At 41.4% G+C, this 25886-nt stretch overlaps 1 protein-coding gene across 1 annotated transcript in view; it reads right to left on the minus strand.

Moving 5' to 3' along the window:
• The window catches only part of EPG5 (ectopic P-granules autophagy protein 5 homolog), a 104378-nt gene extending 84345 nt beyond the window's left edge, over positions 1-20033 (minus strand). The window contains 8 exon segments of the mRNA XM_046024639.1: positions 150-255; positions 2165-2238; positions 3129-3236; positions 4363-4499; positions 5903-6140; positions 7392-8336; positions 19658-19904; positions 19906-20033. Coding sequence (XP_045880595.1) covers positions 150-255; positions 2165-2238; positions 3129-3236; positions 4363-4499; positions 5903-6140; positions 7392-8336; positions 19658-19904; positions 19906-20033 — 1983 coding nt within the window.
• Between the last annotated feature and the right edge of the window lie 5853 nt (positions 20034-25886).

The raw sequence follows: 25886 nt of genomic DNA on the forward strand, positions 1-25886 counted from the left end.
CACCTCGGTTTTCTCACACCAGTACCTGCCCTCACGGGGCTGTGGCAGAAGACAAGGAGAGACTATGTGACAAGTGCTTAGAACAATGCGTGGCACATAAGAGGAGCTCGACAATGATTAATGAAAATGACGCAGACACGACAAGTTACCTCTTCTCCTCCCTCATCTACTAGCGTCCACGTCCCGGATGCAGGCCCGGAAGAGGATGGCTTCTGCTCACTGGGCTTCATATGGCACAGGAATTCCGCTCGATTTCTGAAGGACAAGGGAGATCACGCCAATCATATGAACACAGAAAGCTGGCACGCATGCACTCTGGATCATCTACGCAACCCCGCAGAAGAGTCAGCCAGCCACCCAATCATCACATGGTTTAAACTACTGAACAAATAAGAACTGGCAAGAACTCAAGGCGGCTAAAACCTAATTTTGGTGTGCAGACCTCGAGGATCCTGGATTAGTAGTGACAAGTAATTGCAGAGAAGCCATAATGCTGGCCCAGCTCCCACATGCCAGGACCTCAATACACAGGGACTGCTGAGGGACCTCGCCTCCAGCCAGGCTTACAAACTGGTGCACGACTTGAGGAACATGTAGTATCTATTCTCATCAGCTTTACTGAATATAAAAAGATAATCTGCAAGTAATTCAGAAGTTTGTTTAGGGCAAAAGAGTACCTCTAAATGCAAAACCATTTTGAAATCAAAATCCTATCTACCATGTGTTGGAGAATCCCCTTGCATCCAGGCAGAGAGAATTAGAGAGAATTCCTGACAGCCAGATTTCACAAGGTGTTGGCTAAACCTGATGAGCAGGTATAACCAGAGAAATTTCTTCTCTTAGACTACAACATGGTTTTCAGGCCCTTGTTCCTTCCCCTTCAGCCTGCCCCTGAAAAATTCACCCATTCCTTCCTGTTACAGGAACTTTCTCCCATGACTTCCAGCACACCGCTGCCCTTTCAACCCAAGGAGTTCCAATCCTGTGTGTCCACTTGTATGCCTCAATGACCTCAGACTTTCTTCCTTATATATCGGCTCTCCTTTCTGTCCCTATTGGTCTGTTAGGGCATGAATGCCCTCACAATCACTCAGGCTCAGAGGTCTACAGAGTTCTCTCGGAACCACTCCTATCCCACCAGTTCCTTATTTCATCAGCTACTTAATCCTTTTCTGGGAAGATAGCCTTTAGGTTCCCCTCCTTCTCTTTCTCACCACCATTACCCCAACTCAGGCTCGGAGGCAGACAGGTTTTCCAGGACTGAGAGCCTGTGGTAATACCACTGTTCAAGGTCACCTAGACAAGACAGTGCCTTCTCCTCCTAAATGTCCTCTTGATGAGGGGTTGGGATCCAGAGCCAGGAGAGCCAGAAGTCTCTAACTGTACTTCAATTAAGCAGAAACACATCTTCTTCTGCCTTCAGTCCATCCTAGCCTTCCTGGATGATTTTTACAATTATTCAAAAGCCCTGATCTGCTACAGGGCCAGACTATATCAAATCTAGATTCTTCTGTTTTAACGTCAAAACCTTCTATCATCCAAGTCGCTGTAGCTCTTCCACTGTATGACCATCTCCCATGCAGTCTCTGCTCCAGCCAAGCTGATCTCCTACATATCCTCCGCACCGCCACCTTACCTGTACCCTGGGCCACAGCCTCTTCTCTCCGCCGACAGTGCTCTGCCTGCTCTTCTCTCTTAATGAGATCTGCCCCCATTCTTGCAACCCAGTCATACATACACCTGGAATCTTCTCTCACTGCTCCACCTCCCCCCTGCAGGCTCCCCAGGGCTAGTGTGCCGATCGCAGCTTCCCAAGTGGGCACTTAGATCTCTGCCCTCTTCCCCTCTCTACTACAGCTCTTCTTCTAAGGGAAAGATATCTTTCTTGTCTCTCCACAGCTTCTTTCACAATGACATATATGACACGAGAGGCAAATCCACTAAAAAGGGGACCCAAAAAAAGCTTAATTGTTTATACATAAGAAGTTAATAGGGTCACGTGGGGAGAAAAAGGGTATCCGACCCAAAGAAAATCCACAATATTAAATTCTGGAATGCTGACACTTCCCTTAGTGGTTCTTTGCATCTGGACAATTTAGGAAGCCAATCCTTTGGTAGAAAGAAGCATTTCAATTTCTACTTCATAAAGCTCTTCCGCACTTACTTGACAGGAGACATTAGCAGGGCAAGGGACTGCATAAAATGAAAGACCCCTGATGGGTTATTCAACACTTTGATCTGAAATCAGAAAAGGAAAAGGCATACTGTAGAAAGCCAACAACCCAAGTATCCATGATCTCAGTTCACCAGCATTCTGACAGAGGGAGTGGTTACGAAAACAAAGATGGCACTGGCACATAATCCCCAAGAGTGAGAGCACATGGGTTCCCTGGCAGTCCTGATTGAGCTGGACTCACAGAGCACAGCGAGCAGAGCAGCTGACTTCAACTACTGTAACCATACAGGATGAACCACAATACTGGACAAAACCAAAAATCCTCCTACCTAAAGAGATGCAGACTTCTCATGATGAGAACTACTAAAGAAAAGGTCACATGGAGAGCTGCCCCTGGCATGCACTTGGCTTCCACCCATCTGAGTGGTGGCTGTGAGTAACAAAATAACCCAAACACAAGCAGGAGAGAGGAGAAACTGTGAGCCGTATAATCAACACTGAAGGTGATTATATGAACGCCAAGCACAAAGGCCTGATCTCTGCTAGCGTTAAAGAACTTTGAGATGCTCGTGGTTTCTGTTTTGAATATATCAACTGTGCTGTGCGGTGGACTAATTTAGGAAGCTGTGTTGAAAATCACCAGGAAAAAATGTCCCAGTGCGTCTTCTTGCACAGATTCTACAGAACTACATACTCCTGAATCTACCGAGCCAGATGACAGGGGAACTTCTGCAGTTCTATCTTAATTTCATCAATGATGGGTGGCCCAAGAAGTTTCAGCATAAAAACCCCTATGAATACATATACATATACACTAAAATAGTTTAAGAATTTTGTTTTAAAATCAATATTTTTAAGTAGTTTTTTAAAGGGAAAAAAAATAATTTCTTCAGGAAAAATGTTTAACAAAATCTCTCTCATCCCATTCAAAATCAGAAGACCATCATCATACCTGGATGAAAGGAACAGCCCATTTACTAACACCAGCTGGACATCGGAGAATATGGTTTAAAAGGAAGAAGTGATCTCCAGGACAGCCAACTCTTTGTAACACTGACACCTGCACAGGGAAGGACATACAGTTTCACTATCTAGTAAAAAGAAAAATGTGCCTATGGGCCTAGTAAATCACTTAGCCAATGTTTAAATACAGGAATCTTTCAGAAGAGTAACCAGAGATCTACTGTACACACACACACACACACACACACACATATATACATAGTATATATACAGTATATAACCAAAGATATACTATTAACAGGTTGAATTTCTACCACAGATGCACATGGAAACCTAAGAACCTATGAGTACTACGATAAAAACATCATAAGTAGTTTCCTACAAACCCAGTTTTCATTATCTGGCAAAATACAACTTACTCACGTTCCTGGCCACATGGGAATTGATGCAAGCCAAGTAGTTTAATTTAGTCTCAGTTTGTAACAGATTCTCAAATCCGAGTAAGTATGCTTGGGACTTTACCACATATGCAAGAACTCTAATATTAACCTAAAAGAAGCACCCAAGGCGGCCCCACTGAAAACACAACTAAATAAACAAGCTTCCTTCTCTAATACACTTAACATCTTTCTTAAATCTCCCAAATTCTGACTTTCTCTCTTAAGTTCTTTAAGTATGACTGAACACAACACTAAATGTAAGATGATACAAATAAATGATATGGATGGTTTTAGATCAGCTACCTGTATTCTAAATACGTATCCCGTCTTTAATTTAGCATGCTTCCCACATTTCCATTTCTTCCGAAGCTGAAGGCCTGAGATTATTTAAAATGTATCAGAAAGAAAAATACTGGGTGCCTGGGTGGCTCAGTGGGTTAAAGCCTCTGCCTTCAGCTCAGGTCATGATCCCAGGGTCCTGGGATCGAGCCCCACATCGGGCTCTCTGCTCAGCAGGGAGCCTGCTTCCTCCTCTCTCTCTGCCTGCCTCTCTCTGCCTACTTGTGATCTCTGTCTGTCAAATAAATAAATAAAAATCTTAAAAAAAAAAAAAAAGAAAGAAAAATACTTCTACTTTTGCTTAATGACATACTAGATAAGTATAACTTACCATGTGTCATGAATAAAGAAAACGTCACTAATTAATACATTAAATGAATTAGCTGAAGAAGCTGTTGAAGAAAACTCCAGAAGGCATAATTCTTCAAATATTTGTTCCCTTACCAATTTCTGCAGCCAGAGAAGAATATCATCATGGAACTGCGTATCTTCATTAACCCTTCTGGTGAACATGAATAAGACACTGATACAATCCTTAAGTTGACAGAGGTCAGAGGGAAAGCTTTCTGTCTGTTTACAAGCTATAATTAAAAGGAGGATTAAATATAAATATAATTAAAAAGAGGACTAAATGAGCCCCACATAAACAGAGTTTGGAGAGAATTTTTAGTGTCTCTATCTATAAATTAATTAATTAATAAAATCTTTTCAAAATATTTAGTTCAGATAAAAATCTAAGAAGAGGGGCGCCTGGGTGGCTCAGTGGGTTAAAGCCTCTGCCTTCAGCTCAGGTCATGATCTCAGGGTCCTGGGATCAAGCCCCGCATTGGGCTCTCTGCTCAGCGGGGAGCCTGCTTCCCCCTTCTCTCTCTCTGCCTACTTGTGATCTCTCTGTCAAATAAATAAATAAATAAAATCTTTAAAAAAAAAAATCCAAGAAGAAAAGTTGCATCAAAAATATCTGAATCCTGGGGCTCCTGGCCGGCTCAGTTGGAAGAGCATATGACTCTTCATCTTGGGATTTTTGAGTTTGAGCCCAATGTTAGGTGTAGAGATTAAATAAATAAAACTTTTCTCAAAAATCTGAATGTCTACTAAATATGTAATCCAAAAAAATATTTAACTCTGTGAAGTATTACAAAGTAAGGGAAAATTAACTTCATCAAAATCCATTTTTAATTTAAAAATCAGCAGATCTCTGACCTAATAATCCCAGCTCTTTGGTTAGTTATGAAAACAATGAGGGGGAAGGGTTTTTGTTTTTTTTTTTTAAGAGAGTGGGAAAGAGGAAGAGAGAGAATCTTAAGCAGGCTCTACACCCAATGCAGAGTTCAACGTGGGGCTCGATCTCACAACCCTGAAATCATGAGCTTCGCTGAAATCAGGACTCAGACGCTTAACCAACTGAGTCTCCCAGGCACCCAGGATTATTTTTTACTTTAAATATTCCTAATATCTCCCCAAGAAATAAAAACTGCATAATTCAGTTAGCTAATTCATAAATTTAACACATTATACAATTAAAGCTAATTTTTTAAACCCAAATATGGTGAAAAATGCAGAACATTATAGATCCTCTGATGAAAGTTATATAAAACAGCCCAACAAACTAGACAAGCAAAAATAAAGTACAAAAGATATAGGATAAAAAGAAGGCTGAGTATGGGTTTTACAATCAAAATTTATTTGAACTCTACTTGGTAACAAGCACATAAATTGGGACTAAGGGACATCAATGATAAAAAGCAAGCTTTCTGGCTTCCCAGAGTAGCAGAGACTGACAGCCCTAGGGAAGGGAAGCCTAGCTCTGCTCCCAACAGATGTTATGAAGGCAGATCTCCATCCTGCTTTAGGGAAGGCAAGGTAAAACAGCTAGCACAAATGTTCCCTTATAATACCAATGAGTACACAATCCATTCAACCAACTCCTCCATTCTTTCTTCATCAAAGATCTCAAAAAAGAGACTTTTCACGATTCACATACCTCGGCCTTGAATTGCTAAAGATCTCAGAAGAGCCGAACTATTGAGTAAGGCATAAATGTAAGACTCCACTTGCAACTTGGAGAGCACTGAGGTGTACGAATGCAGAGCGAGGGTCTGGTGGAGGTGCTCAGATTTGGCATCAAATAGCTTCTTTAGCTCTCCCAGTGCGTTTTCATTCATCTCTACTCTTTGGTAGCGATGATAGCCTGAAACTTTCACTTGATCTGCACAGATACCCTAGCAGTGGACAAAAGGGTAAAACAGGAAACCAGTTAACTCTTTACACGTGACATAATCAGGCATACAATATATTACTGGCTTCAGTACCACCTTCAAAGAGCTTATAAATCATAGTGAGGGGGCAATACTACCACACAAGGAACAATAAGTCAAATCTATAATCAGGGGCCAAGAGGGATAAAGTCAATCACAAGGCATCACAAGGTCAAAGAAGACAAAAGAAACCTAAGGAGAAAATAATAGAACTTATCTCTAGGTGTCTCACAGTTGATAATCTTACCTTCAACTTTACAAACATGGAAGTCAAGCTGATATCCCCACAACTTCAAGGGACTTCAAAATATCTCTGTACCTACGCTCATCACTCTGATTCTGCTCAAAAGAAACCCCTCTCCTTTCCAATACTAACACCCCCAGCTGTGTTCCTAAATCTATCCTCTTTTCAGTGTTTTCAAATGTTCCCCTGACCACAGACTCTTTTCTGTCTACACAGAGAGATACAAAGGTCTCCCAGTGAATGAGGATCAGGGATGGGGAAACCACATGTTTCTCCTCGATAACTCCTCCGGCCTCTCTTCACTGCCAGACTTGTCAAGAGTCGCGGCCTTCTCTTCTTTGCCAACCTTCCCAGGCCACTGGGAAGTGGCTTCCCTTGGCCTCCACAGGGTCACCTTGGCCTCCGCAGGGCCACATCTAATTGCCTTCCTGTTTCCTCAGCTCTCAAATTTACTCCATGGATCAGCCTCTCCTTGACCCTCTCTACCCATCTGGATGTTCCGGGCATTATGCCCAAGGTTACAAACTAAATGGTCCCCAGACAGAATCCGACCTGAAAACATGACTTGCTTGGCCTCTACTCTCTATTTTGTTGCCAACAGTCACAAATCAGGATCCTTCACACAGAAATCCTGACTTCCAGCTCTTCTTAGGAAGTGAAAAGATGTGGCAATGTTGGACCATCACAAGCTCACGGCAACGATCAGCTAGAACTCAAGAGGAGCTGCCCCCACTGGGCCAGGAAGGAGCTTATCCATGGACCATCATCCCACTAAGCCCATTTCACTCCTTCAGGTCACCTGCAGGGCCCCTGCGAGCATCTGACTTTGTGACTCCTACACCACACTACTCTGGGCTAGGACAGGGTCAAGGTGAGTACAAGCATCCTCCAGACCTAGATGGCATCACAAGAGCAGCAGCTCCACTGCAAATGCCCCAGGTGCCAAAACGCTTTACAGAACACCAAAATACCTGCACGGACAGCTGTTCATCCTTAAAGTGCCACAGTCGGCTTTTCGCGTTTTGGCAATCAGACGTCAGAGCAAGGAGCTCAGCCTCGGCCAGCAGCAGCTGCTTCCTACATCGCGAGTAGTTCAAAAGCAGCTCGTAAAACTCATGCCTATCCTGATGAGCCATGCTGTCGAATTCTTCTAAATACGACTCAACATTTTCCAGCCATGAACCAGGCTCAAAGATCTTCAGCTGTTCCTTAGTAAATGGTACTAGTTCTGGTTGAGATGGGAGCTCTGGGTAGAGTCGCTCGTTACGAAACAAGGGTTTCGCTGCTATCGACGCTGGTACTTCTCCAGTAATTTCGGCTGGCAACTGAGGATACAGTTTTTTCACTCTAGGTGGCTGAAAAATGTCTTTGGCTTCACAAGAACTCTGCAAGCCAACATTTTGTAGCACCTCTGAAGAAAGACCCAAGGCTTGCTTGTCATCTTTCTTTTTCTGAGTTTCTCTGGCCTGTAAATTTTCCACTCCTGGCTGAGTGTAAGAAAAATTAGATTGCAAGCTACCTTCAGAAGGTCCACAGAGTACCAACTGATTTTCCTCTCCTTCTGTGCAGTTCTTGGGGGTTTCTACTTTGGTTCCGACACTATCTCCAGGGCTGACCTTTAGATTCACTGCATCGTCCCCAACGCGGGCTCTGACCTCCTCCCCTTCCTTTAGGGTCTCTGTGTTCCATGTCAGGGGCTCTTCGTTGCTTATAGTTAAGGAGGTGAGTGGTACATCAAACATTTCACTCTCGTTTTGTCCACAGGCAGCATTCTGGAGCTGGGAATCAGTTAACACCTTCAGACAGTCTCCTCTGAATTCACAAGCTGGAGGAGGGATTGCCAGCTCTCTGGAGGGTTCTGGAAGGGAGACTTCATCAGATTCTTCCCTCTGAAGGGTTTCAGATTTCTTCTTTTCCTAAAAATGCGATTTATAAAACATTGAAGTAATAACTGATGCTTTCAACATAAGGAATTCTTAAATTGTATATAAAAATCTAAATTTTTATAATTAGCAAATGGAATCTAAATAAATTTCATAAGTAATGTGTTTCGTATTTCCCATTATTGCTTAATTTTGACTATGTTAAGTGCGGGAGATTCACTAGTCTAATTGCAACAGAGAAAGACATCAAAAGCAGCAGCAGGGCGCCTGGGTGGCTCAGTGGGTTAAGCCGCTGCCTTCGGCTCAGGTCATGATCTCGGGGTCCTGGGATCGAGTCCCGCATCGGGCTCTCTGCTCAGCAGGGAGCCTGCTTCCCTCTCTCTCTTTCTCTGCCTGCCTCTCTATCTACTTGTGATCTCTCTCTGTCAAATAAATAAATAAAATCTTTAAAAAAAAAAAGCAGCAGCAAATTATGATGCAAGAACAGAGGAAGAAAGTTTTAATTAGGTCATTCTCCATTCTCCTAGAGGTCAACAGAACAGTGTCCAAGGGGCATAGGCCTCAATCAATTTATCTTCGTCTTGACAAACATATTCACTTAAAACTCAAGCAGAAAGAATCAAATAACCTGAATAATAAAAATGACTATAGTATTAAGACTATAACCTACAGAATAAAATAAATATCACAAGTCCATACTGACATAAATAAATAAATGAGCAAAAGATTAATATGACCAGTAGCATAACCCCATGTGAGGTTCTGAAAAGGCCTATCACCTCTTCAAGTGTCCTTTCCAATAACATATAACCTCAATCTAAGTATAAAAAAATACCAGAGAAAAACTCAAATTAGGGAACAGTCCACCAAATAACAGAAACATGGAGCCCCTGGGTGGTACAGTTAAATGCCTGACTCTTGGTTCCAATTCAGATCATGATCTCAGGATCGTGAGATAGAGCCCCACGTCAGGCACCGCACTCAGTGCAGAGTCTGCTAAAATATCTCTCTCCCTCTTTCCCTCCACATGCTCGCTCTCTGTCTCTCCCTCAAATAAATAAATCTTAAAAAAAAAAAAAGAATAACAGGAATGTTATGGTCATCAAAGAAAAGACTGAGAAACTATCAAGAGACTGGAGGAAACAACAAAGACAGGACAACTAAATGCTCTGTAGGACCCTGGATTGGATTCTGGAATAGAGAAAGGACAAGTAGGAAAACTTGAAATCCAAGTAAGTTCTATATCTGAGTTAATAGTATTTTGCCAACATTAACTTCTTGGTTATGATAAATGTTCTACACTACAGAATTTATGATTATGTGAGAGGGTGACATCAGAGGATGCTGCATGAAGGGTCTATGGAACTCTCATTGTACTATATTTACAACATTTCACAAAGTCTGAAATGATGTCCAAAAACACAAAGACAAAGAAAAGTTAACTGTTAAAAGAAAGTCCAATAAAATGAGTTACGGTTTAAAAAAACAAACAAACAGCTCAGGCATTAACACACAAAGTAGATACACAGGAAAACATGCTAATAAAGAAGAAAAAAATTATAGAAGATTCTTTAAATAAAATTGTTACACTCAAACAAACTGAAAAAAAAAAACACAATGCATCACTCAAACATTCCCCTTTCACTATGAAATTTTAAGAAGACAAACCAGACAGTTTCACAAGTTATCAGTGATTTTGGATTGTGCTGTCCAGCAAATGTCAAGCAAAAAAAGAAGTTGACAAGAACCAAAAACGTAAGCCACTTATATGTACCTAATCATAGGAAGAAAAGATAAATGTTTTTGAAATGGAATTTGAGGTCACTCACTGGTAATGGCTACCAAACATTTACAATGGTGACGACTAAAGAAGCATGTGCCCCTCCAAAATTACTTTAATCTATACTGTGAACATCAGATTCAGATATGAGCCACACAATGCACACAAATGAGTCTGTCTAACTGCCTAAAATCATGAACAAAAAGCATTACACGAGTATTCATAAGAAAATGAAGTGGGTCTAATTACACTGCAGTGATGTTTAGCACACTTCTATAATAAGTAGGTTTGTCAGACTGGGAGGTCAGAAAGAGAAAACCAGGAGACGGAGTACTATGGTTACTACAGCAAGAGAAATGCTGGTGTACTTGTTGGGAGAAAGGCCAAATTTTAGTGAGTTGAATAATCAAAACATAAAATTAAGAAAATAATCTCATTTATAATGGGCAAAGAGTAAAATAGAGATAACTTTAACAAAAGAATTGTAAAAATTGTACTCTGAAAACTGCCAAACATCATTAAAAGAAACTGAAGACTTAATAAATGGAAACACATCCAATGTTCATGGATCAGATCACAATATTGTTAAGACGGCAATCCTCCTCAAACTGATACACAAATTCAACATAATCTCAATCAAAAGTTCAGCTGTCTTTTTTGCAGAAAATGACAAGCTCGATCCTTAAACTCATAAGAAAATGCAAGGGACCCAGAGCAGATAAAACAATCTTAAAAGAGAAGAACAAAGGAGATCTCATACTTTGCAACTTCAAAACCTACTACAAACTAGAGTAATAAAGACAGTGTGGTTGCAGCATACAGACAAGTAGATCAATGGAAGAGAACTGAGAATCCAGAATAAAACCTTGTATTTACAGTCAACTGATTTTCAACAATGGTGCCAAGACAATATAATGAACAATGAGCAGTCTTCACCAGATGCTGCTTAACAACAGGATATCCAAAGGGTGAACTGGACCCTTACCTTCCATCATACACAAAAATTAATTCAAAAAGGATCATACACCTAATGTAAGAGCTAAAACTTTACAACTCTTAGAAGAAAAAATAGGCATAAATCTTTTTTTTTTTTTTTAAGATTTTATTTATTTGACCGAGAGAGGGAACACAAGCAGGGGGAGTGGGAGAGCAACAAGCAGGCTTCCCGCTGAGCAGGGAGCCTGATGTGCTGCTAGATCCCAGGACCCTGGGATCATGACCTGAGCGGAAGGCAGATGCTTAACAGCTGAGCCACCCAGACGCCCCCAAAGATGTAAATCTTAATGACTCTGGGTTACACATGACATCAAAAGTACAAATAGCAAAAGAAAAAAATAAATTGAACTTCATAAGAATTAAAAATACTTGTGCTGAAAATGACACCTTGAAGTGAAAAGTTAACCCACGGTATGGGAGGAAATAGTTGCAAATCAATTATCTTATAAGGGACTTATACTCAGCAAAAAAAAAAGGAACTCTTCTAACCCAATAATAAAAAGATGAATAACCCAATGTAAAAATGGGCAAAGGATGTGAACAGACATTTCTCCAAGGGGGATATACAAATGGCCCATAGAAAGATGCTAACATCAGTAGCCATTACAGAAAAGCCAATCAAAATCATGAGACACCATGTCATGTCCAGTAGGAAAACTATTTAAAGTCAGAGAGTAAGTGACAGTAAGGATGTGAAGAAATTCGAACCTCATACACTGCTGGTGGGATTGTAACGTGATGCAGCCACTATGGAAAACAGCTCAGCAGCTCCTAACCGTGGTGATAGGTACACAACCTTCCGGTCACACTAAAAACCACCAAATTATACATTATAAATAGGTAAACTGTGTAGCATGTGAATTACATCTCAAAAAGCTAAGAGAGATTTTTAAAACTTAGCGAGTTGACAAAATGAGTGAGATTAAGGAAGCAGAGACTGAAATGTGGAACAGAGATTTTTATTTCTCTCTTCTGAAGCTGGAAGAGACCCTCTAGGGGTGTTAAATGCTAACTGGAAGAGAAGACACGGGAGCTGGAAGCAGCCACAAGACAGGCCACAGGATCAAGGGCACAGAAAGCAACTACGCCGCCTCCAGCCTTCCTATCCAACCTACCCTCGGGCAGTTTTTAACCCCCTTGTGTCCCATTTCATTCCACTCCAACCCCACCTCACTCTGCCCTCTCCCCCCACTCCAGAATTGCCTTGAAATTTCAAATTCTTTCCCTCCACCAAACAAAATGAAGTGTGCAGCTGCCAAACTTGCCTGCCCACTCCCAGTAGCTGTAGGAACAGATAATAAGGCCAGAGAACCAAATGAATTTTTTTAAAAACTTCTTAACCTCTCTGGAAAGAACACACAAGACTTTGTTTAGGCTTTTATTTCCCCTGGGGTAAAACTCAGAGCTTCTCTGGGTTTCCAGAGTGGAACCAAAGAAAACTCTCTACCTGTCCTGTTAGGGTAGATGGGTCCAAAGAGAAATTAGCCTGGAGCTGGCGCAAGGACGGAGTGACGGAAGGATGGAGAAGCTGGTGCTTCAATTCAAATGGACTATCCAGACCAGAGAAAGCAACCTGGAGGGAAGGATGGACAACCATCTGAGCTGATGGCAAAGGCCTGACGCTGCTCCCTCGAGGATCCCAGGACGGGGACAGGACCTCTAGGTATGAATGCAGAGAGAGAGGGGACTTGCTGAGATCACCACTGGTGCCAGAGCCTCAAAGGCAGTGGTGAGCGCCCTGTGGCTTACTTCACCTTCCCAAAGCACCGAACAGGGGAGCAGGTCCTGAATGGTCTCCAAGCCAGCAGCTTCTGCCCCACCACCAATTCGTTCCAAACACCATTGTAACTTTGGCTCCCCTAAAACACTGCTCTGAACACCACAAACAGTCACAGCTCTCCACTTAATGAAAGACTGATTCTTAACTCAGTGCCTTTCATGACTCAGTTATGACCATGCCTCCAGACAAATTCTTCCTTTAATGACCACACCAACCCTTCCACACATGGTTTACTCTGAATTCCTGCTGTATGTACTTGTCATTCAGCCCTGATTACAGGTTAATTTATCTTTAAGTTCTCTCTCCCCTGACATAAACAACAAGTATCTTAGGGCCAGGCACTATATGTCTTTGGATCTGATCTGCCTCCGATTTTTGACAATGTTCAGTAAATGTTTCCTGAGACAATGGTGATGATCTGTAAAATACAAGGGTTTACTGAGTACAACTGTACACTGGGCCCTGTCCTAGGTACTAGAATAAAGAAATAAAAAGAAATTATTCATTTATCCAACAAATATTTATACTTACCATGTGCTCTGGCCCATTCAGAAATTTACTTTTATATACCTCTCAGAAAGCAAAGGGAGTACCCAATAAGTCAGAAGAAACTTGACTTTTATGCCAAAATCAGAATCTATTCTTACACTAAAAATATAAAATGTCACTTAAAAATTAAAAAGCCAGCTTCCAATTATTTTGCTCACTTGAGTTAACTAGAGATAAAGATACAGGAGAACATATTATATATATAATAATCATTATAGATCACAAAATTCAAACACAACTCCATGTGTATCAAGTCAGGTGTGCAAAAAATTCATACTTACATAATTTTATTTTAAGCAAAACACACAGTTCTCACAACTAAAGATGGCCAGGTTAGTAATATGTATTTCTTTACTTTTAACCTCCACCTAAGTTATATATAGGTAGAGAATAAATATTAAAATAATTCCACAGAAGGAAAAATAAGCAAGCATCTTATACAGAAATGGAAAAATGGAAGAATTTTCTTTGTCAATAAACAAGGAAAAACAAACTTAACTACGCTTCACAGTAAACATGCTCTGGAGTGTTGTGTACATGTGGGCAAAAACTAAAGAACTCACACAAACCACTACCAACAGTTTTTCCCAGGAGACAGAATTCAGGGCATTTCACTTCTGCTGTACATTTCTGTGAGTGTGAGTGTGAGTGTGTGTGTGTGTGTGTGTGTCCCGCTCAGATGCACATACTTCTTGAAGCAATGAGCACTTTCATAATTAGAAGAAAAATAAAGAGTGTAGGTTCTGGGAAACAAACTGGAAGTTTCCTCACTCACAATTCTTTCTCTCTGAGCTGGAGTAAGTAAAAAAAGTTACAACTCCTTTGCTTCTGTAAAAATAACAATGAGCTGCTTCTTCACAAACAATGAAGGTTCAAGTTTTACACATTTCATAGAACATTTCCATGAGATTATTCTAAAGACAGGGTCTTTTTATCAATAATTTCTGTATCCGCAGCACTTAGAACAATGTCTGGCACAGAAGACATAAAAAGGGCTTGGATATCTGAGTCTGTTTAAGTCAAGAGCTCTTTGGGCAACTGTTCCAGCCCTCCTTGGGGTATACAGGGATGCTGTACGAGTGAAAAGGCTTGGGGGAAAGGTAAGGCCTCTACCTTTTGCTCTGAATACATCATCTGCTCTTAGCTGCCACCTCTTTCCTGTTGCTCTTATCAATCTTCCTTCACGTATTAGGCTTGACAAGCTTGACCTGTTCCTCCTCCATCATACACTTCCCTCACTCAGCTTCTGGGACCCCATACTCTCAGTTAAGAGCGCTGGGGATACATACTCCCTCACGACCTCGCTGATCACTCCTCACACTTCCTTTTCTTCTTCTCCCTCTTCTCCCCAAACTCTTAAAGTTGGGGTGCCCCTGGGTTCTTTTCTTATCACCTTTCTATACGACACTCATTCCCAAAGTAACCTAATTCAGTCTCTGGCTTTAAATAACTACCTATATGCTAATGACTACATGCCAAAGACTTTCAGATTTTTTTTTGTTAAGATTGATTTATTGGGGGTGTGGGGAGAGGATCTCAAGCAGACTCCATGCTGAGAGCATGGAGCCCAATGCAGGGCTCGATGCCATGACCCGGAGATCGTGACCTGAGCCAAAACCAGGAGTTGGACATTCAATCGACTGAGCCACCCCAAAGACTCCCAGATCTTAATCCTTACCTGGCTCTCCCAAGCTCTAGATTCATATACTCAACCCTACTTTATATCTCCATTTGGATATCTAGTAGACACCTGTTTCAAAATTACCATAATCAAAGCTAAACTCCTAATCAGCCCCCAAACCCGTTCCACCTACCACCTCCTCGTCTCAGAGTCATCCGTGACTCTTCTCTCTCTCACATGCCAGATCCAAGCCATTGGAAAATCCTCTTGGCTCTACCTGCAGAAACTTCCAGACTCCAAACACTTCTCACCACCTCTGCTGTACAAGTCTGGTCTGAGCCACTGTCACCTCTGCCTGGATTATTCCAACAGACTCTTAAAAGGTCTCTGCCTCTACTCTTGCTCCTTTACAGCTGATTCTCATCACAGCAAGCACAGTGACCCTTTAAGGCATAACTCAGATCACACCCCTCCTCTGCTCAAAACTCTGAGGTGCTTACATATTTCAAAGCAGGAGTTGCTACAATGGCCCCCACAGCCCTGCATGACCTGGCCTGTGTGCTGGGTTTCTGACTTCACACCACTACTCCCCTGTCCCTCACTCCTCCCCTACCCAGACTGCCTCCTGGCAGTTCTTGGGGCAGGCCAGGCAGGCCACTCCCTTAGGGCCTTGGAACGTTTCTCCCCCAATATCTACATGGTTAACTCCCTCATCTCTTTCATGTCTTTTCTTAAACATCACCTTGGAAAACTGCAACCCATCCTTATCTCTCACCACTCCTTCCCAACTCTGTGTCCTGTTCTTTTTCCCTTTTCCTTACACTTATCATCTCCTAATATATCATATATTTATTTTCTTAGGTGGGGTTGTTCATTTGTCCTCTCCCTCGAGAATGTGATGTATATTAAGGCCAGGTTCTTTCATTTTCTTATTACTTCCCAGGTGCCTATAACAGTTCCTGGTGACCAATGAGTGCTCAACAAATGAATGGACCTTAGGAAGTACAAAAGGACCTAAATAACATATAACATCCCCTACCATCACTCTTATTCATGAGGGGGAGCAGCTAAGTGGTAGAAATCATCCAGGCTAAGAAGCAATAGGGGATGGGGATTTAAAGGTCATTCCAGAGGTCCTGGATGGCTCAGTCGGTTAAGCATCTACCTCTGGCTCAGGTCATGATCTCTGGGTCCTGGGATCGAGCCCCAGTCAGGCTCCCTGCTCAGTAGGGAGTCTGCTTCTCTCTCTCTCTGCCCTTCCCCACTACATGTTCTCTCTCTCTCTCTCTCAAATAAATAAATAAAATCTTTTAAAAATTAAAAAACATAAGGGTCTTTCCATCAGCTTTCTGGGCCACATCTCAGTCTATCCTTAGCAATTACCATATGCTGTTACAATTAATGAGTCGCTGGCATTCAGAATTTAACTAATGTTTGTGCATATTCCATGACTGTAAAATACACACTGCATCTGTAGAATAAGTCCAAATCTAAAAATCTACCGTTCTTAACTCAAAATCTACCAAGATCACCCAAGTCAGGGTCCTCTGAGGTGGGGGATATTCTAGTAGAAGATGTACTAAAAGAATGAAAATGTTATTAGGACAACCTCTTAGGAATGAGGAGATTAACTACAGCCTAACAATATGAAGTCATCTACCAGATGATTAACACTGAGGAATGCAGGTCAGCTGCTGGGTAAAAAAAATCCACAAGCCACTCAAACTATCTGAAGGGAACAACACATGACACTACTCACTTCCTGAACTGAGTCTTGGAACTGCTTTATGGCTCCGTAAACAGCTGCTAAATTAGAAACCAGATAATAAAGATTTCATTAATGTAGAACTTTATAATTATGCCAATACTAAAACGAATCTACTGACTCTAAAAGAACAATTTTTACAATGACAAGTATGAGGGCCTTGCTGGTGTTGTGAACTTTTTCCACTTGTTTTTTTCATTCTACTCAGAGGAAATTTACTAAATTCTTCTAAGTGACAAAGCTTGGAAGTATTCTTCAATACTGACATCTATTCCTTTATCTAACAAACATGACCAAGTGCCTAAAGAGCTGTGAAGGGTACTGGAAACAAACGAGTCCTTGCCTCACTGACGACACAGTCTACCGGAATAGAGTTGTTGTCAAAATAACTACAAATGAGACAAGGGACAAAGAAGGTGCAGGGTATTACTGCAGGAGGGAGTAACATGAGGGTGATGAGGGAAAGCTCTTCCAAGAAGTACTGTTTTAGTAGAGACCTCACGACTGAGCAGTAAGTGAAGAGGGGTAGGAAGAGGAATGAGGGCAGAAGAAATAGCATGTGCAAAGGCCCTGAAGCAGAAGATATATGTAACTATGTAATTAATATATATATTAATATTTAATATACAATATATATTATATATTAATTTATATATAGATAGATAGATAGATGAGAACCAAAGAGATGGTAGTAGTAAACCTGAGGCTGAAGAGAAAGACAGAAGTCAGATCATTTAGGGCCCCGAGTCAATGCTGAGGACTCTGGACTCCAGCCTCGGGGTAATGAGGAACCTTTGCAAGGTTTTAAGGAGAGTTATCAGTTTTGGGTTTTGTTTTTATTTTATTTTTTAAAAGATTTTATTTATTTATTTGACAGAGAGAGATCACAAGTAGGCAGAGAGGCAGGCGGGGGGGCGGGGAGCAGGCTCCCTGCTGAGCAGAGAGCCCGATGTAGGGGATCGATCCCAGGACCTTGGGATCATGACCTGAGCCAAAGGCAGAGGCTTTAATCCACTGAGCCACCCAGGCGCCCCTTTGGGTTTTGTTTTTAAAACCACCAACCGGCTTTAGTTTAGAGAGTGGGCAGCTAAAATGAATTTGGAAAAGCCAGTTTAGCAGAAATCCAAGAAGTCTTCCTTGGAGGATGGTGGTGGTAGGAAGGAGAAAAATGAGCAAAATTAAGAGAGTATTTAGGAAATACAACTGGCAAGACTTAGTGACTGATTAGATTTGGAGAGAGAAAAAAGCATGCATCCAGGATTTCTGGTTTGACCAAATACCGCTGGAATGAAGGCCTCTTCAAATAAATTAACATATGTCTGTGTAGGAAAGTTGCCTGAAATGTGTCAATAAAATGAGCAACTGGTTTTCCAAGACAGATTAAAAGCTTAAGGTTTTTACTTTAAAAGTCCTGTTGCAAACAAAATAACGTGACAGAGAATCTTCTTAACTATTTTTAAGTATCTATAGACAGACATATAGATATATGAATTAATGAACTAAGCTACTGGATTGAGATTTTCAGCTTTAACCTGAGTTGTCAAACTGACTTTGGGCCTACCATTTAACCTCTCTGGCCTTCAGTTTCATCATTCGTTTTGGGGGGAGGGGGGAAGCCCTACATATTAAGATTTAATGTTCTGCCCTCTACATGACTGATGTTTACATGTTATGCACTACCATATGCTAGGTTCAGGGACCTTATGCAGGGTTTGCCAAGGGCCTTTTTTTTCCCTCCTCCATCTAGCTAGTTCTTTACCAGCCCAATACAATGAAAAATTATTTCTCTTAAATATGACTCTTAAATTAGATAGCAAAATGGCAAAAAGATTAACTCCTCACAGGCCTGGGTACACTGGTGTGCGTAACTCTATTACAGCCTTTTAAAAATGCACAATGAAACGGAATCACACATATCTTTTATGGCTAATTAAATACAGTATCTTTGAACACATGTCTCCTCTCAAAACTTTGTTCCTATGAGACTTGGGTACCACTTTTAAGCTACACTTGCTTTGCAACATCACCCACTTGTTAGAAAGGAAATTTCCAGTAATTGTAATACTACCCTCATTATTTCCTTAATGTAAACTCAGTTCCAGGTAAGCCAGAATAATCTAGGTCCAGCCATGCAGGGGCAGCATTTAATTTGTTCACTGTAAAATAAATGTCATTTCAGAAAACATATGAGGAAAATTAAAACCCAAGCTGCACCTGAAAACAAACCAAACCAACAAAAGTAACCCAGAAAATTCAAATCCATCTCTATTGTGTGAGTCCTGCCCTGGTTTAATTTCTGGGCGTTCATCCCCCATCATAAACGACCAGGATTATGAGAAATAAACAGAAGCAGCACCACTATCACCTTGAATTTCAAAAGTAAAAAGGTACATCGCTACAATCTACTTTCTATCGCTATCCATAAAGCTCTGCCAGAAGGCACATGCTACGCGTGGAGGAGCGGTTCCTTCCCTCTGTGCACGAGAGGGCTGAAAATGTTCCCAGGTTTAAAGGACAAACGAGAGTCAAAGATGAAGCTGGGAAGTGAAAAGGTGCTCCACGGCAGGAATCCAGACCCAGGTGTGGAAAAGTCAAGAAGAAAGCAGAAAAGAAGGAGCCCCCTGAGGTCAGAGAAGGAAAAGGAAAATATGGGCTCCTAACAAAATATGGTAAGGGAACGTGGAGATGGAAGAGACGAACAGGGCTGGTGTCGGTGGGTGGTGGGACCAGATACTGGAAGGTGCGGGCAGAGACTGCGGAGGGCTCGGGAGATGGGTAGCCCTGGCTGGAGAGGCCCAAGAGAGGTAAAAGGAGACAGGGCGCATCCGCCACGGTCTCGGGAGGTTGGCAGGGAGATCCTCACCTTGGTTTTAGTCCGGCTGGCCTTGGCCTTGGCCCGGCGCGGAGGCCTCACCGCCTCGGCCATAGACCCTGCGGCAGCGCCGTCGCTGTTTGTTTTTGTAAAAACCCTGCGCTTGCCACAACCAGCCCTGTTCCGGCCTCCGGACTTATCACGTGATCGGGCCTCCACCACTCCCGGAGAAGGGACGGCAGCCAGGGACGCTACGGGCCGCAACGTAGGACAAACCACTCCGGGAGGCGTATTTTTCACTGAAGGATGGCGGCCCCGCCCCTTCTCTCCAGGCCCCACCCCTGGCCCAGTGCTCCTTGTGCCCCGTACGCAGGTTCGTTCGGTTGTGTCGAACCCCAATGCGGACTTTCCCGGCGGAGAGTCTCATCTGTCTCTCCGGCCCGCGCTCATTGTGCATGCCGGGTACGCTAGCGCACACCTCACGCTCGCCGGCTTAAAGGAGTCCGGGGACGGACGTCTCTCAGTCTCGTTTTGACCTGTAGTTAAGTAGATCCAGTCAGTTAGCCTCAATCTCTGCTTTGCGCTCGGGATGTACCCTTGAGATTTGCATGTTGGTTCCCTCTTTTGTAAATGGGAACGATGATATTTGATGAAAGATTAAATGGCCTAATCGTGAAAGGTACTTGTGGAGTGACAGGCATATCAATAAATGGAAGTTATCATTACTGAACAAAGTGCCAGGCGGAAAATAGACCCCCGTCCCGAGAAGGACAGAGAATAAGACACATTAAAGTGTTCTTAGTATAGATCGTCCATACCTTGCTTCATTTTTAAATTCCAGATGTTAAAAACCTGGCGCCATCTCCCTTCCCCAGCAGTTCGATTTCTTCTTTCCAAAGCACTTAGTGCCTCTTAAAATGCTACATAATTTGCTTTAATGTTTGTGTCTGTCAGCTGCTCCAGAATGTAAGCTTTTAAAGGGCAAGTGTTCTTTGTTTTGTTCCCTCTTGCTTCCCCATGGCCTTTACAACACGAGCCAGTGTAGAGTAGATGCTCAATAAATATTTGATAGATGGAACAAATGAATGTGAGTTGTTTTGTCTGGTGGCGGGGTAAGATAGATGAGATGGCTTATGTGGGAGGAAAATAAGACTATCCACACGCTGGTAGCATATCCTAGAATGAAAAATCCGGGAATATATGAGAAATGGGAACCATTTCAGAGATATACACTGCATAGTGACTTGTTTATGAGCTATTTGGTTATACAAAGAAAGTTTCACGTATTTTGAAATCCTCAACAACAAAAATATTATCAAGCCACTCAGAACACACATGCACTTTGTATACCTCTGTGTGTGTGTGTGTGTGTGTGTGTGTCTGTGTGTGTCTGTGTGTATTTATTTATAATGGGCAAGACTTGGCAAATACGAACAAAATCTTTTTACCACCTTTACTACCCATTACTTTTGCTGGTGTTTCTTCAGGTCTGGAATACCCTTTCTGGTTTAGACCAATTCAAATCCTTCTTGGCCTTCAAAGTTCTGTATGTGTTAGTGACCCTACCTTCACTTCCTATGGTTTACAATTTAGTTGGAAAGTGAACACAATGCATAGATAAGTTGTGATAAATGTATCACAGCATAAGGGGGAAAGTGGCATACTTTACATGTACAAATTGAATTTTGTTTTAAAAAAAGTGTTAAAAAATATATATATATGAACTGAATTTGTTAGAACTTAGTACTGTAAGTAGTTAGTTTTGCTGGTCAGTTCAGGCAATAGAATAAATTAATCTATATAAATTTAATACTGTAGTTAGGGGCACTTGGGTGGCTCAGTGGGTTAAGCCTCTGCCTTCTGCTCAAAGGTCCTGGGATCGAGCCCCGCATCAGGCTCTCTGCTTGGCAGGGAGCCTGCTTCCCCCTCTCTCTCTGCCTGCTGCTCTGCCTACTTGTGATCTCTCTCTCTCTGTCAAATAAATAAATAAAATCTTTTTTAAAAAATTTAATACTGTAGTTTAAAACGCTTGAGGGAATTTAAGTCATAAATGGAACTGATTGTTAAACAAAATTTGGCCTACTGAATTTGAATGACCAAATGTTTAAGCCCCCCGAAAGTGATTATTAAAATTGATTAGATTTATAAATAGAATGTTGAGATTTGTAAAGATAAAGACTTAAGAAAAACTAAATTAAAAAAGGAAAAAACTGAATTTTACAATGTATATGACTAATAAATTGAACATTAATTTTGAAATAATTTAAAACATTAATTTCAAAAAAGAAAATAATGATAAATGCATATTCTATACATAAATGCTATCGGCAGAAACCCTAAAAAATTTACGTGGGCAGCAAGCGTGGTTAATCACTGGCCTAATTTAACAGTGGAGGGTTTGCTACTAAGATCCTTGGGCAGTAATAATCACCATTTCCTGAGCTCTTACTACCAGTCAGGAACTGTTCTGACTACTTTTCACATAATTCATTTGATTCTTACAACAATTCTGCAAAGTCAGTTGTTTTATTGTTCTCATTTTATAGAAAGGGACTAAGACTCAGAGATGTTAAATGATTTGCCTATGGTCATTCTAGCGAGCTAGCCTGAGCTAGTAAATGGGAGAGCTGGGATTTGAACCAATGAAGTTGTACAGTATAAATACACTTTTTTAGAAAAGATTCTACTTATTTATTTGACAGAGAGAGAAAGAGAACCCAAGCAGGGAGAGCGACAGGCAGAGGGAGAAGCAGACTCCCCGCTGAGCATGGAGCCCAATACCAGGCTTGATCCCAGGACCCTGGGATCATGACCTGAACTGAAGGCAGACACTTAACTGACTGAGCCACCCAGGGCCCCCAAATAGACTTATAAGATAGATATCTAGGCTTACTCTCTCCGTATTTGCAGTACTCTGTACTTACACATTGGAGCCAAGATGAGTATCAGAATTATTTCATTTAAAAGATACTGGGTTAGGGCGCCTGGGTGGCTCAGTGGGTTAAGCCGCTGCCTTCGGCTCAGGTCATGATCTCGGGGTCCTGGGATCAAGTCCCACATCGGGCTCTCCGCTCAGTGGAGAGCCTGCTTCCCTTCCTCTCTCTCTGCCTGCCTCTCTTGTGATTTCTCTCTGTCAAATAAATAAATAAAATCTTTAAAAAAAAAAAAAAGATACTGGGTTATTCAGAATAGTCACAGCATTGACTATTGGGTATTGGTTTTATATATTTTTTCTTTCCTTCAAAAAAATCCTATAATAGTGTTAAATTATAATATTCTTAAATGTATCTGCAAACAACATAGAAGTATAACATAGAAAAACATGTAATAGAAATTTAACCCTACTCTCCCTAGAGTTAACCATTATTAACAGTTCAGTATGCATCCTTTCAAACATTCTACCCATGTACAAATATCACGTTCTTAAATACTCAATGTCTATGTACATATTGTCTGTAATCTTTTAATTCATAAATTCTGAAGATATTTCCTTGTAAGGAAAAAGGCTCTATTTCATTTTTCCCTTAATTAATTAAATATTCCCTAACTTTATTTAAACACACTTCTGATGGTCATTAAATTGTTTCTAATTTTTCACTATTAAAAACAATGCTTAAGGGCTGGCTCAGTGGGTAGAGGATGCAATTCTTGATCTTGGGGTTACAAGTTTGAGCCCCATATTGGGTATAGAGATTACTTAAAAAAAAAATCTTGAAAAAAAAAAACAATGCTTACAAATGACCATACTTGTATATTTTTTGTGCATGTGTTTTTCTGTAAGATAGATGCCTAGTTGCAAAATTGCTGATCAAAGACACATTCTCATTTTTAATTCTAATAAGTATTTACCAAATTTTCTTCCAATGGGTTATATTTATTTTCACTGCAGCTTTCAGAATTTAAAATAATTTTCAGGGCACATGGATGGCTCAGTCAGTTAAGCCTCTGCCTTCAGCTCAGGTCATGATCCCAGTGTCCTGAGATAGAGCCCCACATCTGGCTCTCTGCTCAGCAGGGAACCTGCTTTTCCCTTTCCCTCTGCCTGCCACTCTCCCTGCTTGTTCTCTCTCTCTCTCTCTCTCTCCCCCTCTCTGCCAAATAAATAAATAAAAATTTTTTTTAAATTTTAAATAAAATATTTTCAATCTCATGAGAAAAATCCCAATTTAAAATCATTACCAGGCATTCATAAAAGGAGTAGAATTTACATACTATATTACAGTATTCCAAAATTTAATATGAGCCTGATTTCTAGGGCAGCCAGTGTCTGGAACAGCATTTGCCTTAACAAAGGTTCAGTGAAAGTTGCTGAACTCAGCAATGAGCCCTGGGTAAACCTTTCTTAAACTCCCCTACAAAATTCGATTCCACAGGCTCTGTTGCCATCTGGCGGCAATTCCCCCTGAGGAGGCCGCCTCTCAAGTATTCCGAGAAGTCCCTCATTCTACAGTTAATTACTTCCTCAATCTGTACAAGGCATTAATTATTTCATCATTCATGATTACTAAACATATTTTTTAAAAATTATGAGGAAATCACTTTACTTCTAAATTTCTTTCAGTTTCTTTCTTTTTTAAGATTTTATTTATTTATTTATTTTTAAAGATTTTATTTATTTATTTGACAGACAGCACAAGTAGGCAGAGGGGCAGGCAGAGAGAGAGAGGAGGAAGCAGGCTCCCTGCTGAGCAGAGAGCCCGATGTGGGGCTCCATCCCAGGACCCTGGGATCATGACCTGAGCAGAAGACGCTTAACAAATGAGCTGCTCAGGCGCCTCTAAGTTTTTTGCAGTTTCTTGAGACAATTAGCTGGAAGTGCAAGTACCAAAAATATCCTGACTACGTCTCTTTTGAAGATTCTTATATAGATGAGGTTTCTTTTATTAACAGACTTGTTTCTACAGGAAACCAAACATATAAAACTTTCATTTTTTTATATTACTTCCCGTCTCATAATCTTCCCCTCTTAAAAAAAAAAAGAAAAAAAAGTAAATGAGTCATAGAAATGGTGAGTTATTTGCATCCCAAACATCAGATACCTTCTGGTGTCCCACTCATATCTCCTTGGCATTTATGATTTCTGAGTATGAGATCCAAACTCCAACTGTCACATCTTTGCCTCAGAGTCCCCTTTGGGCACACGTTCACCAGGCTGAAGGTGTCACGGGAATACTGCATCCCCCTAAACTGAAATCAGCCCTTAACCAGTGACAGATGGGGGTCGACATATAAATACCATGATGGGTTGAATTGTATCCCTCAAAATTTGTATATTGAAGTCCTAACTCCCAATACTTGAGAATGTGACCTTATTTGACGATAGGATCATTAGAGAGAGAATCTGGTTAAAAGGAGGTCATAAAGGTGGGCCCTAACCATGACCTGTGTCCTTGTACAAAGGTGGAATTGGGACACAGGAACATGCAGAGAAGTAAGATAATGATCTACCAGGCTAGGAGAGGGATCTAGAACAGCTCCTTTCCACACAGCCCTTAGAAGAAACCAATTCTGCTGACCACGTGACTTTGGACTTCTAAATCCACAACTGTGAGATAACACATTTCTGTTGTTTACGCCTGTCAGTATGGTACCTTATTATAACAGCTTTAGCAAAGCAATATACCCCGCTCCCTCACACCTGTCAGGGACTACCACTGTGATCTGTGTTCTGTGCTATTTCCCAGAGTCCCCTGTGGGATTCAGCGCCAACTGACCACAGTGGCGACATCCTTGATAACATAGTCTTTATTCACTTCCTTCTCTTCCCTTTTTCAGTTCCCATTTCACTACTAGTGTTCTCTGGGTTCACCTCTGAAGTAAACTACTTGATCTCAAACTCTCGAACTCTCAAACTCTTGAACTCCTGGTCTCCAGGCCTCCTTGAGGAACCCAGACTAAGATAGTTAGTATCAGAAGTGGTGCTCAGATGTCAGGATGGCATTCTGGAATCAGACCCCTTCCCAGCCAGACGGTCACAAGGATCTCACTGCTTGTGGAAGTGGAGTGGCGATGACCACCACGTTGAAGCATCACAATCATTGGAGACCTCATCTGTAGGGACTCAGGACAGGATTCAGGGGATGGTCTTATACAACATTCCTGACATTTGAGAGAAACAGGGTGAAATGTAATTATAAGGACCAATAGAGTGGGTTGGTTGTCGACTGCCATTGGTGTACCAAGGAGAATTACAAGCTTGGGTCACTAGGACTAACAAGAAAGCCAGAAAGCATCTGTGGTAACATGGACAGAAATGCATTTTATAAAAGTTACCCAAAAA

The sequence above is a fragment of the Meles meles genome, chromosome 12 (assembly GCF_922984935.1).
Source record: "Meles meles chromosome 12, mMelMel3.1 paternal haplotype, whole genome shotgun sequence".
Classification (NCBI taxonomy): Eukaryota; Metazoa; Chordata; class Mammalia; order Carnivora; family Mustelidae; genus Meles; species Meles meles.